Raw genomic sequence first — 13,037 nt, 5'->3', positions numbered from 1 at the left:
AAGAAGACTCTCTGCCGCTTGCTTCAAGACATCGCCCGGATGGAAGAAGACTTCACTGCCGCTTGCTGGAACACATCGCCCGGATCGGATGAGGAGTTCTGCCCGGCGGGGTGAATACAAGGTAGGGAGATCTTCAGGGGGGGTAGTGTTAGGTTTATTTAAGGGGGGTTTGGGTTAGATTAGGGGTATGTGGGTGGTGGGTTGTAATGTTGGGGGGTGGTATTGTGTTTTTTTTTGCAGGCAAAAGAGCAGTTTTCTTTGGGGCATGCCCCCACAAAAGGCCCTTTTAAGGGCTGGTAAGGTAAAAGAGCTTTGAACTTGTTTTAATTTAGAATATGGTAGGGAATTTTTTTATTTTGGGGGGCTTTATTATTTTATTAGGGGGCTTAGAATAGGTGTAATTAGCTTAAAAATCTTGTAATCTTTTTTTTATTTTTTGTAATTTAGTGTTTGTTTTTTTTTGTAATTTAGTTTAGTTTATTTAATTGTATTTTTAGATAGATATTTGTAGTTTATTTAATTTATTGATAGTGTAGGTGTATTTGTAACTTAGGTTAGGATTTATTTTACAGGTAATTGGGTAATTATTTTAACTAGGTAGCTATTAAATAGTTAATAACTATTTAATAGCTATTATACCTAGTTAAAATAATTAACAATTTACCTGTAAAATAAATATAAACCCTAACATAGCTATAATGTAATTATTAATTACATTGTAGCTATCTTAGGGTTTATTTTATAGGTAAGTATTTAGATTTAAATAGGAATATTTTAATTAATAATATTAATATTAGATTTATTTTAATAAGAGTTTAGTTAGGATGTTAGAGTTAGATAGGGTTATTATACTTAATATATATATATAATATAATAACGATATTAACTATATTAACCCTAATATAATTAGGGTTAATATAGTTAATATATATAATATAATAACTATATTAACCCTAATATAATTAGGGTTAATATAGTTAATATAGCTGGCGGCGGTGTAGGGGGATTAGATTAGAGGTTAATACATTTATTATAGGTGGCCGCGGTGTAGGGGGATGTAGATTGTAGGCAAAAGAGCAGTTTACTTTGTGACAAAGCCCCGCCAAAAGCCCTTTTAAGGGCTGGCAAAAGAGCTGTTACTTTGGGGCAATGCCACGCAAAATGCCCTTTTCAGGGCTATTTGTAGGGTTAGACTTAGGTTTAGTGGTAGGGATAGTTTAGTATTTTAGGGGTTAAATAATTTAATATAGATGGCGGCGGGGTAGGGGGATTAGATTAGGGGTTAATCATTTTAAAATAGCGGCGGGGTAGGGGCTCACTTTAGGGGGGAGGTAAGGTAGATGGCGGCGGTGTTAGGGGCTCACTTTAGGGGGTTATAGATTTAATATAGCTGGCGGCGGTTTAGGGGTTAATAACTTTATTAGGTAGCGGCGGGCTCCGGGAGCGGCGGTTTAGGGGTTAATACATATTTTATTGTTAGGATAGTGAGGGGGGATAGCGGATAGAGGGTTAGACGTGTCGGGCTATGTTAGGGAGGCGTGTTAGACTTGTCGGGCTATGTTAGGGAGGCGTGTTAGACAGTGCGGGTGATTTAGACTTTAGTCAGGTTTTGTAGGCACCGGCAGTTTCTAACGTGCCGCAAGTCACTGGCGATGCCAGAAATTTGTACTTGCGCAGATTTCTGGACATCGCTGGTTTGTCATACTTACGGCACGTTAGCATCTGACGGTGACATATATGGGATAGCTCGAGTTGCGAGCTGAAACTGCGGGTGACGCGGGTTCCCTCGCTTGCGCCGCAAACTACGATCTATATCGGATCGCGCCCCATGTTACTATACACTATTGGATACTAATATTAAAAATAGAAACAAAGAAAATATGCCTAACTATATATACACATGTACTATTTAAGTTGGTCTGTTATTAATGAAAATGTAAATCTATGTTTTTGACAGCTTAGAAATATGATAGATATGTCAGTTGTTGTTTGTATTATGATGTGGTTTTTATCATTATGTTGTTTTTAAATTTGTCCCTTTAAGAAAAGCCTGTAAGATATAAATAGGGGATTACCTCTATGCTTCCTTAGTCTATGAATAAGTGCCACTAGAGGGTGTGAAATGCTTAAAACTGTTTCCCCTTGTTCTGTTGACCTCCATGTTTGTCGAAGTTTTAAAAGTTTGGCTTCAATAAAGTTAAGATTTTTTATATACCCACTGAGTAGTGCCTGCGTTCACCTTTCTTGTATCTGTCTGGATTTAGCGTCTTGATCTGCCGCAGCAACGCCACTCCGGGCGATCTTTTACCTGGTTGTCATGTGACTTCCTGCACTGCTGCTGAGAGTTGCTGTGTTCCGGAGGACATTGTGTGTTTGGTATTTTATTTTATCTGTACAAAATATTATAGGATCACACATATAACCTAATTATTACCAGCTTCTTTATTTTTCATTGTGACTTGTGATCAATGACAATAGCTATTTATCTCACACAAACTCTAGAAGGGATATTTTGCTCACTTTTGCCATCTGTGAACCAGAAACATAATCAATTGTTAAACTTGTTGCTTTTTCCTGCTTTTGTCACTGTGCTTTTCAGTTATAAATTATAACTTGTTTTTCATACAAACTTTGGCCTTCAGCTCTCCCACCAGTAATGAGATGTGGTGAACCCTTTCATGTTCCATGTCATATAATAATATGTTTTTTGACAGTATTCATCAAAGAATAACTTTTATTATAAAAACTTTATAAAATATTTTTTTTTAATTATTTAGGTATCCAAAGAAACATTAAGTCATGCCGGCAGCTACAAATATATCTGCATGTTACAATGATTTCCAAAACCATATTTTAGAAATTTAACTATTATGTTGGTAAAGCTGCCCTGAAATGTTGGGTCATGATTGAATAGTGAACAGATACTGTCAGATTAAGACGGTGACCACATGTAGACAACTGGTAAGCAACTAGCATGCAACTAATTGGTCATGAAATTAGCTTTTGATCAAATTGTAGACCCCTGAATTAATGGTCCATTAAGTGCTGACAAGTGATGTAATGAGCAATATATTGAGCAATAAATGGCTAGGGTTATATAAAGCAACCTGTAGCATATTAGCCATCCAGCAAAACTCATTGTGCAAGTCTTTCAGTTTTGGTTATGTAGGGTGTCCTCCTCCAATTTCACCCAAACCTTCCCACTTTCTAATGACATTTGAGAAAACTGAGGGTGTAGATGGTGATAAAGTCACTGGGGAAGGGGAGCTGGGACTTTTTTGAGAATTGGAAGAGGAAGACCTGGTAAAGAGAGGCAGGAAGCGTGGTCGTGGCAGTAGCTGGGATTTTGGAGGGGGCTCCGGAGGAGTGCATTGAAACAAATTCTCTTGAGAACGAGATGGACGGCGGCGAGATAACTGAGAAGATGAATCCTGAAAATCTGATGAATAGAAAGGAGCATTAGAAAAGGACAAATAGTGAGAATATGTTAAGAAGTGAAAATGAAACAAAAAGTAAATTATCACATATGAGAGCTGAACTTTACATTAAATAAATGGTTAAATAAGAATAAGTCCTATCTTACCCAGATCTTAAATTACTATCCAAATCCTTATCACTTACTCATAAAGCTTTCCAATGGTCGGTGGGAAAAAACCGGACAGCCCAAGCCCAATTCCAATAGAAGAGAATCAAGTGAAACCCTGTAATAGCAAGAAAGTAATCAACCTATATATATTGATGATTATATATTGGTGTAGACATATACAGATATATATATATATATATATATATATATATATATATATAAATCATAAACGTGTAGAACATATTTCTCTCTGTAAAGAACATTGCACAGAAGAAATTTACTGATATATATATATATATATATAGATAGATAGGAATATCTATTTATAAATATATAGAACATATTTGTGAAGAACATTGGATTGTGAAATATTTAGTTAGATACTTTATTAAACATGAGTATTGCATAAAAATGATTTCACATGTTATCATCTACTTGACAGCCCCTTTGACACCTAAGTCCTCATATCTTTAAGCCCTTATAACTTTTAAATGCAATTTTTTTAAATCATTTTTAATAGATAGATTTATTATAAGTGTAACTGTATTGTTGAATGTATTTTTTCATGTGTTTTGTGATACTTTTTATTCAAGTGTAAGTTAACCAGAGCTATGAAGTCGCGAAATCCCGACGCAGGTTAAATTCAATAGCGCTCAAGCTATTGCGTTTATTTTCAACCTGTAATGTGTGCGCTTCTTCCGACACATCCAAACAGCCGCGGTAAGCTCAATATCACTCGTGCACAACAGTTAGCGTGCCACTCATAATCTAGCCCTTAAAGGGAGGAGTATTATTCCGCAATAGTAGGTTTCTAATGGAAATGAATTAAGCAATATGAGAAGTTACAGGGAAATGTTACGTGAGCAGGTAAAGAGAATTAGTAGTTTTGTGGAGCTTTGGAAAGTTGTATTAAACATCCATGTTGCTGAAAAATATGTATTGTGGGAGTCGTCTCTTTCAACCAGTGAGCCATCGTCCCACATTATGCTAATTTCACTTTAAATTTGAAAATTTTTACTTAACTGTTTTTCATTAAAAAAGATACATATTTAACTTCTGCTCTTTCATATACATAACATAAGAAAGTGCCATGTCCCTTTAAGCGGTAGATATAGGGAATTGCAGTATGAAGCAATTAGAATGCCCGGGCTGTGTATATAAGAAGCGACGTGTTTAACAATTCAGCTGGTGTAATATGTTATTGTTTTCCATTTTTCACAAGTATTAAATACCTCCTCATTCTGTTTACATTGCTTTTGTTAACTTTATAAACTGGTAGTAACAACAAATATCTCCATTAAAGTCTATGTAGATTTTTTAGTACCAGTTCACAAACGTTATACCTGGATTGTAACCAAGCCCTTAAGAATGTTATTTTAATCCACTGGTATAAAATAATTGTTTTGCATGTGGCACCTATGATGGACTCACCGGACACACAAATATATTTTAAAATATTTTAAGGGACAGTCTACTCCAATTTTTTTATTGTTTAAAAAGATAGATAACACTGCTACTACCCATTCCCCAGCTTTGCACAACCAACATTGTTATATTAATATACTTTATAACATTTAAAGCTCTAAATGTCTACTTGCCTCTAAGCCCCTGCAGACCCCCTTTATACCATTTTTATAGCTTTTAACAGCAAGACGCTGCTATAGAGACGGATATGATGGAAGAGATTATTGAACTATAGAGTGTTATAGGCAGAGGTTATATGAAACATTAGTGGGAGCTAGATGTATAATCTCTATGGAGCAAAACAAAAAATGATAAAGCGTGCACATGGCAGAAAACACCAGGATATAAACAGAACTTATAAAACATCAAGCGTCATTTTAGTGAGATATTTAATTGAATAGAAATGTCAAAATTAAAATGTGCATAAGATCATTTGAATTTGAAATAGAAGCATGTTTGCAATATATTTTTAATTTGAATAAGGCAACAGCATCTCAACAAACCATCTATTTAATCACTCACTTTGTTTGTCATTATCACAAACTGTATGTTATTCACATGACAATTTCTTATCAGATGATAGTACAATTCATTTATACAATATTTGAAATATGGAAAATCAAAAGACATATATTATCACAAGTTTTGAGTAAATTATCACTTTTTCTGTGTGGATTGTTACTTATTACAAAAAACACGCATACTCTATTTTTTCATTTAACCCATTTGGGGTTAGTGTCCGCAACCTGTACATCCATTTTGTTTCTTGTTGGAGAAGCACTTTATCATAATTTCCACCTCTTCTCTTTTGTTTAGGATGTTAATACCTATCACTTTTAAGCAAGTGTATTTTGCATCATGACTTTCAGCAAAATGCCTAGCTACCGGACTGTCAGTATCTTTTTGCTTGATGTCATTTCTATGCTCTTTAACTCTATCTTTGAGCTACCTCCCAGTTTTACCAACGTAATATCTAGGGCAAGAACAATACAGCAAATAAAAAATACCTGATGTGTTGCAAATTATCCATTGTCTAATTTTAAACGTTTTATGTGGATTAGTACCAAACGTTTTGGTTTTCTGTATGCTACTGCAATAGGTGCCCTTGCCACATGGGTGACAACCTACTCTCTGTTGCAGGCTCCTGGATCAGATGAAAGGTACTTTTGCAAGTGGCATTTAGATCGTTATGATAAGTTCCTCTGCATCAGAGTATAATACCTTGGGACTGGTCTATATCTAATCTGCCTAAACATAGGTATTGGAAGTGGATGTTTCACTTTTGTTCATTTTTTGCCCTCTAATCTATTTGGAGCGTGCTTTGGCACTAAGTGCTCCTAAATCTGCTGCAAAAACTTTTCTAGCTGTGAAGCGTGCAATTAGCACTAAGGGCTTCCACATAACTGTAAACAGCAATTAAATCTGGTTACTTTTGTTCTTTATTGCATATATATGATGTGAAATTTTGCAATGAATATTCCTATAAAGTGGTGGTTCTTATCTTTGTTTTCACAATAAATACAAATATGTTTAAAATTACATTGGTGCGGCCTTGCCATTCATTTGTCCTTTATTTTAATTGTTTTACCTACACCATATTAATCAAGGAGTTAACATTGCATACCCTCTTTTGGATGTCACATTTTCTGTCTAGGGGCATTTAGTGCTCTGGGTACACTTAGAAACTTACTTGGCACCAGAGAGTTTCCGTCGTAATAAATAATCTGTTACTTCTGGATCAAGCTTCATCAAACTGATCAGTAAGTCACTATGTGTGTTAGAGGGAACCTGCAAAAGAATGAAAGCGTAAGAAGGACACAAGAACTGCCATTATATACGCAGTAGACATCATTGTAGTGCTACTGTGTATGGGCTTGTAAAGGGGAGGCTGCTACATCTGTTGTATGAGATGAAACCTGGCATTTTGTGTATTGTGACTGTGCGAGGAAAGGAGGATGGCAGTGCCGTGATTTGTGACTTGTAAGGTAAGAACTTATGTCTAAGTGTTAAGTTAGTCACTTTGTGTGTATATGTGAGAAAGCAGGAAGCTTTCACTGACACCATTCTGTGTGTGGATGGATAGGGTAGGTACTGTTCTGCAGCTGTTTTATGAGTAGTGCTTTGTGTGTATGTTTGTGTGAATGGGAGCCTAACACTGCAGTTTTGGAATGTCGCTGTGGGTATGTAAGAGAGGATAAATGTGTGTGTGCGCATGCGCGTGTATGCGCCTCCTACCACCATCACTCTGTATGACTGGCACTGCAGCTATATGTTCTTACTGTATAGAGCTCCTGATAATGCTGTATTAAGGTTTCTGTAACCATGATCTGCGCTGCACTGTCCTGCATACACTGTGCATCTTCACTTTGCAATAAGTTTGGTCCAAATATAGCGGCAAGATTATAGACTGACATCTTATTACCAGACACCTGCAGGTGAATGAAAAGTGAGATGTTATGCAGAGGAGCAAGATAAACGTTACTCTGCACACTCCTCAAGCGCAATATGCACACAAAGCGCCCTAAATATGTACTCAGCACATTACAAGCACAGTAACTTATAGCACTGCATTTGTGTGCACACATGCACACAAACACAGCAATCTTTGTTCTCTAAGCACATATACAACCAGCCTACATACAAATCTTAAGAACCGCTCTACACATGTATGCACAAACATGCACACATACACGCACACAAAAACATGCACACACATACACGCACACATATACGCACACACACATACATGCATACACGCACACACAAACACACACATACAAGCACACACGCACAAACAAACATGCACACACAAACATGCACACACATACACGCACACACAAACACACACGCACATACACGCACGCACACACATACACACGCACACACACTCACATACACACAAACACACACATATACATGCACACACACACACACATACACATACACGCACACACAAACACACACCTCTGTGCAGACATCATTCTGCTTACACATGGCATGATCCAATGCTGGCTGCTAAAACTGATCCACTATGGGGGAAAAAAACATCAGCAGGTTTTTCCTAGTGGCTCTGTTTTAGTGGCAGGATCATACTTAGGGCTCCATTTATTAACCAGCTGATGCTGCTTCGGAGGCGTGAAACAGAAGTTAAGAAGCAGCGGTCATAAGACTGCTGCTCCTTAACAGATTGAAATCATCCCGATCCGATCGGGATGATTGACATCCCCTGCTAGCGGCCGATTGGCCGCTAGTGAGCAGGGGCGGCATTGCACAAGCGTTTCACCAGAAATGCTTGTGCAGTGATAAATGCGGACAGCGTATGCTGTCTGCATTTAGCGATGTCGAGCGGATTTAATTAATCTACCCCTTAGACTGCATGTAACTGGTATGCACAGCTGTCTCCCTTTAATACATTTCTGCTTTGCAAACACACTGCACCCAGCTAATACAACTTTCCTGCATTTGAAAAGCTTTGCCTGCCCACAACATTCCCCAAATTGTTCCTCTGTTATATAAGCATCCTGTATTTGCCATCAGATGATCTCATCACTGCAAAAACACTGCAAGTCTCTGATTTGTAATGTCACTGCAAGAACACTGCATGCCCTTAGATTTGTAATATCACTGCAAAAACACTGCATGCCTCGTATTTGTAATATCACTACACAAATACTGCATGCATCGGGTTAGTAATATCACTGCACAAACACTGCATGCTTCGGATTACTAATGTCACTACACAAACACTGCATGCATTGGATTTGTAATATCACTACACAAACACTGCATGCCTCGGATTACTAATGTCACTACACAAACACTGCATGCATTGGATTTGTAATGTCATTGCAAAAACACTGCATGCCTCAGATTTGTAATGTCCCTGCAAAAACACTGCATGCCTCGGATTTTTTATATAAATGCAAAAACACTGCATGCCTCGCATTGTAATGTCACTGCAAAAACACTGCATGCTTTGGATTGGTAATATCACTACATAAACACTGCATGCCTCAGATTTGTAATGTCACTATACAAACAATGCATGGCTCGGTTCGGTAATATCACTGCAAAAACACGGCATGCCTCGGATTTGTAATGTCACTGCAAAAACACTGCATGACATGGATTTGTAATGTCACTGCACAAACACTGCATGCCTTAGATTTGTAATATCACTACAAAAATACTGCATGCCACGGATTTGTAAAGTCACTGCATAAAATACTGCATGCCTCCGATTTGTAATATCACTACACAAACACTGCATGCCTCGGATTTGTAATGTCACAGCAAAAATCCTTCATGTCTCGGATTTATGTCACTGGACAAACACTGTATACCTTGGATTTGTAAAATCACTAAAAAAATACTGCATGCCTCAGATTTATAATGTCACTTCACAAACACTGCATGCCTCTGATCTCTAATATCACTATACAAACACTGCATGCCTCTGATCTGTAATATCACTACACAAACACTGCATGCCTCTAATTTGTAAAATCACTACACAAACACTGCATGCCTCTGATCTGTAATATCAATACACAAACTCTGCATGCCTCGGATTTGTAATGTCACTGCACAAACACTGTATGCCTCTGTTCTCTAATATAACTACACAAATACTGCATGCCTCTGATTTGTATTAACACTAAACAAACACTGCATGCATCATCTGTAATCTCACTGCACAAACAATGCATGCCTCTGATTTGTAATGTCCCTGCACAAACACTGCAAGCTTCTAATCTGTACTATCACTGCTCAAACACTGCATGCCTCTGATCTCTAATATCACTGTAGAAACACGGCATGCCTCTAATTTGTAATATCACTACACAAACACTGCATGCCTCTGATCTGTAATATAAATACACAAACACTGCATGCCTCTGATCTGTAATACCACTATACAAACACTGTATGCCTCTGATTTTTAGTGTCACTGCAAAAATCCTGCATGCCTCGGATTTATAATATCACTAAAAAATACTGCATGCCTCAGATTTGTAATGTCACTGCACAAAAACTGCATGCCTCTGTTCTCTAATATCACTACACAAACACTGCATGCCTCTAATTTGTATTAACACTAAACAAGCACTGCATGCATCATCTGTAATCTCACTGCACAAACAATGCATGCCTCTGATTTGTAATGTCCCTGCACAAACACTGCAAGCTTCTAATCTGTACTATCACTGCACAAACACTGCATGCCTCTGATCTGTAATGTCACTACACAAACACTGCATGCCTCTGATCTATAATATCACTACACAAACACTCCATGCCTCTGATCTGTAATATCACTACACAAACACTCCATGCCTCTGATCTGCAATGTCACTGCACAAACACTGCATGCTTCTAATTTGTACTATCACTGCATAAACACTGCATGTCTCTGATCTGTAATATCACTACACAAACACTGCATGCCTCTAATTTGCAAACTTTCACCTAAATTACAAGTTTTGCGGTACCGCTGAAAATTGGCCTTTGAGCGCGGAATGGAAGGTCACCCGTATTACAAGTGGCAGCGGTACGGCTATACCGCTATCATTTTAGCCTGTACCGCAACTCTCCATTCCACACTCAAGAAATGGCTTTTTTCAGGTCACCCATATTACATTTTGTGCGGTCCGGCTATTCCCCTAGCGTTATAGCTTATACCGCCACGATCCATTCTGCTATCAAAAACCAGTAGTTATGGATTTTGCGAAACAAAAATCTTTCACAAAACTCATAACAAATGTTACAAAGTATACTAACACCCATAAACTACCTATTAACCTTAAAAACCATCATTCTCCCGCATCGCAATTACTATAATAAACCTATTTACCTATAATACACCACCTACCGCCTACCAACATTGCGACTACCTAAATTAAAGTATTAACCCCTAATCTGCCCCCTGCTCCACCAAAACTAAATAGTTATTAACCCTAAACCGCCGACCCCCCACATCACTACTACTACTAAAATAAATGAATTAACCCTTAAAGCGCCACCCCCACCTCGCTACTAATAAAATAAACATATTAACCCCTAAATTGCCATCCCCACATCGCAAATACTATAATAAACCTATTAACCCCTAAATCGCCAACCCCCCACATTGCAACTACTATAATAAAAATTTAAACCCCTAAACTGCCGACCCCCCACATCGCAACTACTAAAATAAACCTATTAACCCCTAAACCGCCGACCCCTACATTGCAACTACTATAATAGACCTATTAACCCCCCCACATCGCAACTACTAAAATAAACCTATTAACCTCTAAACCGCCGGTCCCCCACATTGCGACACACTAAATTAAACTATTCGCCCCTAAACCTAACACCAGCTAACTTTAAATTAAAGTTACAATATAACTACCTTAAAATAAATAAAAACTTACCTGTGAAAAAAAACTAAGATTAAACTACAAATAAACCAAACATAACTATTTAAAAAACTAAAATAAACTAAAACTAAAAAATCTACATTACAAAACTAAAAGATCCTAACACTACGAAAAAAATAAAAAAAATAACATTACAAAAAAAACCTCTAAGATTACAAAAAATAATAAACGAAATTATCCAAAATAAAAATTAAACCTTATTATTTTAAAGGTAGTTATATTGTAACTTAAATTTAAAGTTAGCGGGCGTTTGATTTAGGTTGGATCACCCAACAGGATTGCATCAGCCAGTAGGATTTTTTCACCTTTAATTCCGATTGGCTGTTAGAATTCTATCAGCCAATCGGAATTCAAGGGACGCCATTTTGGATGACGTCATTTAAAGGAGAATTAATTCTTGAAGATCCATCGACAGAAGAGGATGCTCCGCGCCGGATGTCTTGAAGATGGAGCCGCTCCGCGTCGGAAGGATGAAGATAGAAGATGCCGTCTGGCTGAAGACTTCTGCCCGTCTGGAGGACCACTTCTTGCCGCTTGGATGAAGACTTCTCCCGGCTTCTTTGAGGATGGATGTCCGGTCTTCAAAAACTGTAAGTGGATCTTCGGGGGTTAGTGTTAGGTTTTTTTAAGGGTTTATTGGGTGGGTTTTATTTTTAGCTTAGGGTTTGGGCTGAAAAAGAGCTAAATGCCCTTTTCAGGGCAATGCCCATCCAAATGCCCTTTTCAGGGCAATGGGGAGCTTAGGTTTTTTAGATAGGATTTTATTTGGGGGGGTTGGTTGTGTGGGTGGTGGGTTTTACAGTTGGGGGGGGGTTGGTTGTATTCATTTTTTTACAAGTAAAAGAGCTGATTTATTTGGGGCAATGCCCCGCAAAAGGCCCTTTTAAGGGCTATTGGCAGTTTATTTTAGGCTAGGTTTTTTTTTATTTTGGGGGGGCTTTTTTAATTTGACAGGGCTAATAGATTAGGTGTAATTAGTTTAAATATTTGATCATTTCTTTTTTATTTTGTGTAATTTAGTGTTTGTTTTTGCAATGTAATTAATTGTATTTAATTTATGTAATTTATTTAATTGTAGTGTAAGGTTAGGTGTTAGTGTAAGACAGGTTAGGTTTTATTTTACAGGTAAATTTTTATTTATTTTATCTAGTTAGCTATTCAATAATTTATTTATTTTACAGGCAAGTATTTAGTTTTAAATAGGAATTATTTAGTTAATGATAGTAATTTTTATTTAGATTTATTTTAATTATATTAAAGTTAGTGGGTGTTAGGGTTAGACTTAGGGTTAGGTTTAGGGGTTAATAACTTTAGTATAGTGGCGGCGATTTTGGGGGCAGCAGATTAGGGGTTAATAACAGTAATGTAGGTTGCGCTGATGTTAGCGACAGCAGATTAGGGGTTAATAATATTTAACTAGTGTTTACGATGCAGGAGTGTGGCGGTTTAGGGGTTAATATGTTTATTATAGTGACGGCGATGTCGGGAGCGGCAGATTAGGGGTTAATAATTTTATTTTAGTGTTTGCGATGCGGGAGGGCCTCGGTTTAGGGGTTAATAGG

The 13,037-nt window shown here is 37.3% G+C and overlaps 1 protein-coding gene across 1 annotated transcript in view; it reads right to left on the bottom strand.

The window, feature by feature from the left end:
* Positions 1-2,424: 2,424 nt before the first annotated feature.
* The window catches only part of ARHGAP36 (Rho GTPase activating protein 36), a 111,959-nt gene continuing 101,346 nt past the window's right edge, over positions 2,425-13,037 (bottom strand). Inside the window, exons 9-12 of the mRNA XM_053698934.1 lie at positions 7,330-7,479; positions 6,741-6,838; positions 3,622-3,701; positions 2,425-3,439 (exon numbers count right to left, since the gene is read on the bottom strand). Coding sequence (XP_053554909.1) covers positions 3,162-3,439; positions 3,622-3,701; positions 6,741-6,838; positions 7,330-7,479 — 606 coding nt within the window. The 3' untranslated portion in view covers positions 2,425-3,161. The remainder of the gene's footprint in view (positions 3,440-3,621; positions 3,702-6,740; positions 6,839-7,329; positions 7,480-13,037) is intronic.

This window comes from Bombina bombina, chromosome 1 (genome assembly GCF_027579735.1).
Source record: "Bombina bombina isolate aBomBom1 chromosome 1, aBomBom1.pri, whole genome shotgun sequence".
In the NCBI taxonomy this organism is placed as follows: Eukaryota; Metazoa; Chordata; class Amphibia; order Anura; family Bombinatoridae; genus Bombina; species Bombina bombina.
Note: the sequence above shows the minus strand (reverse complement) of the source record. Positions and strands in the feature narration are given on the sequence as shown.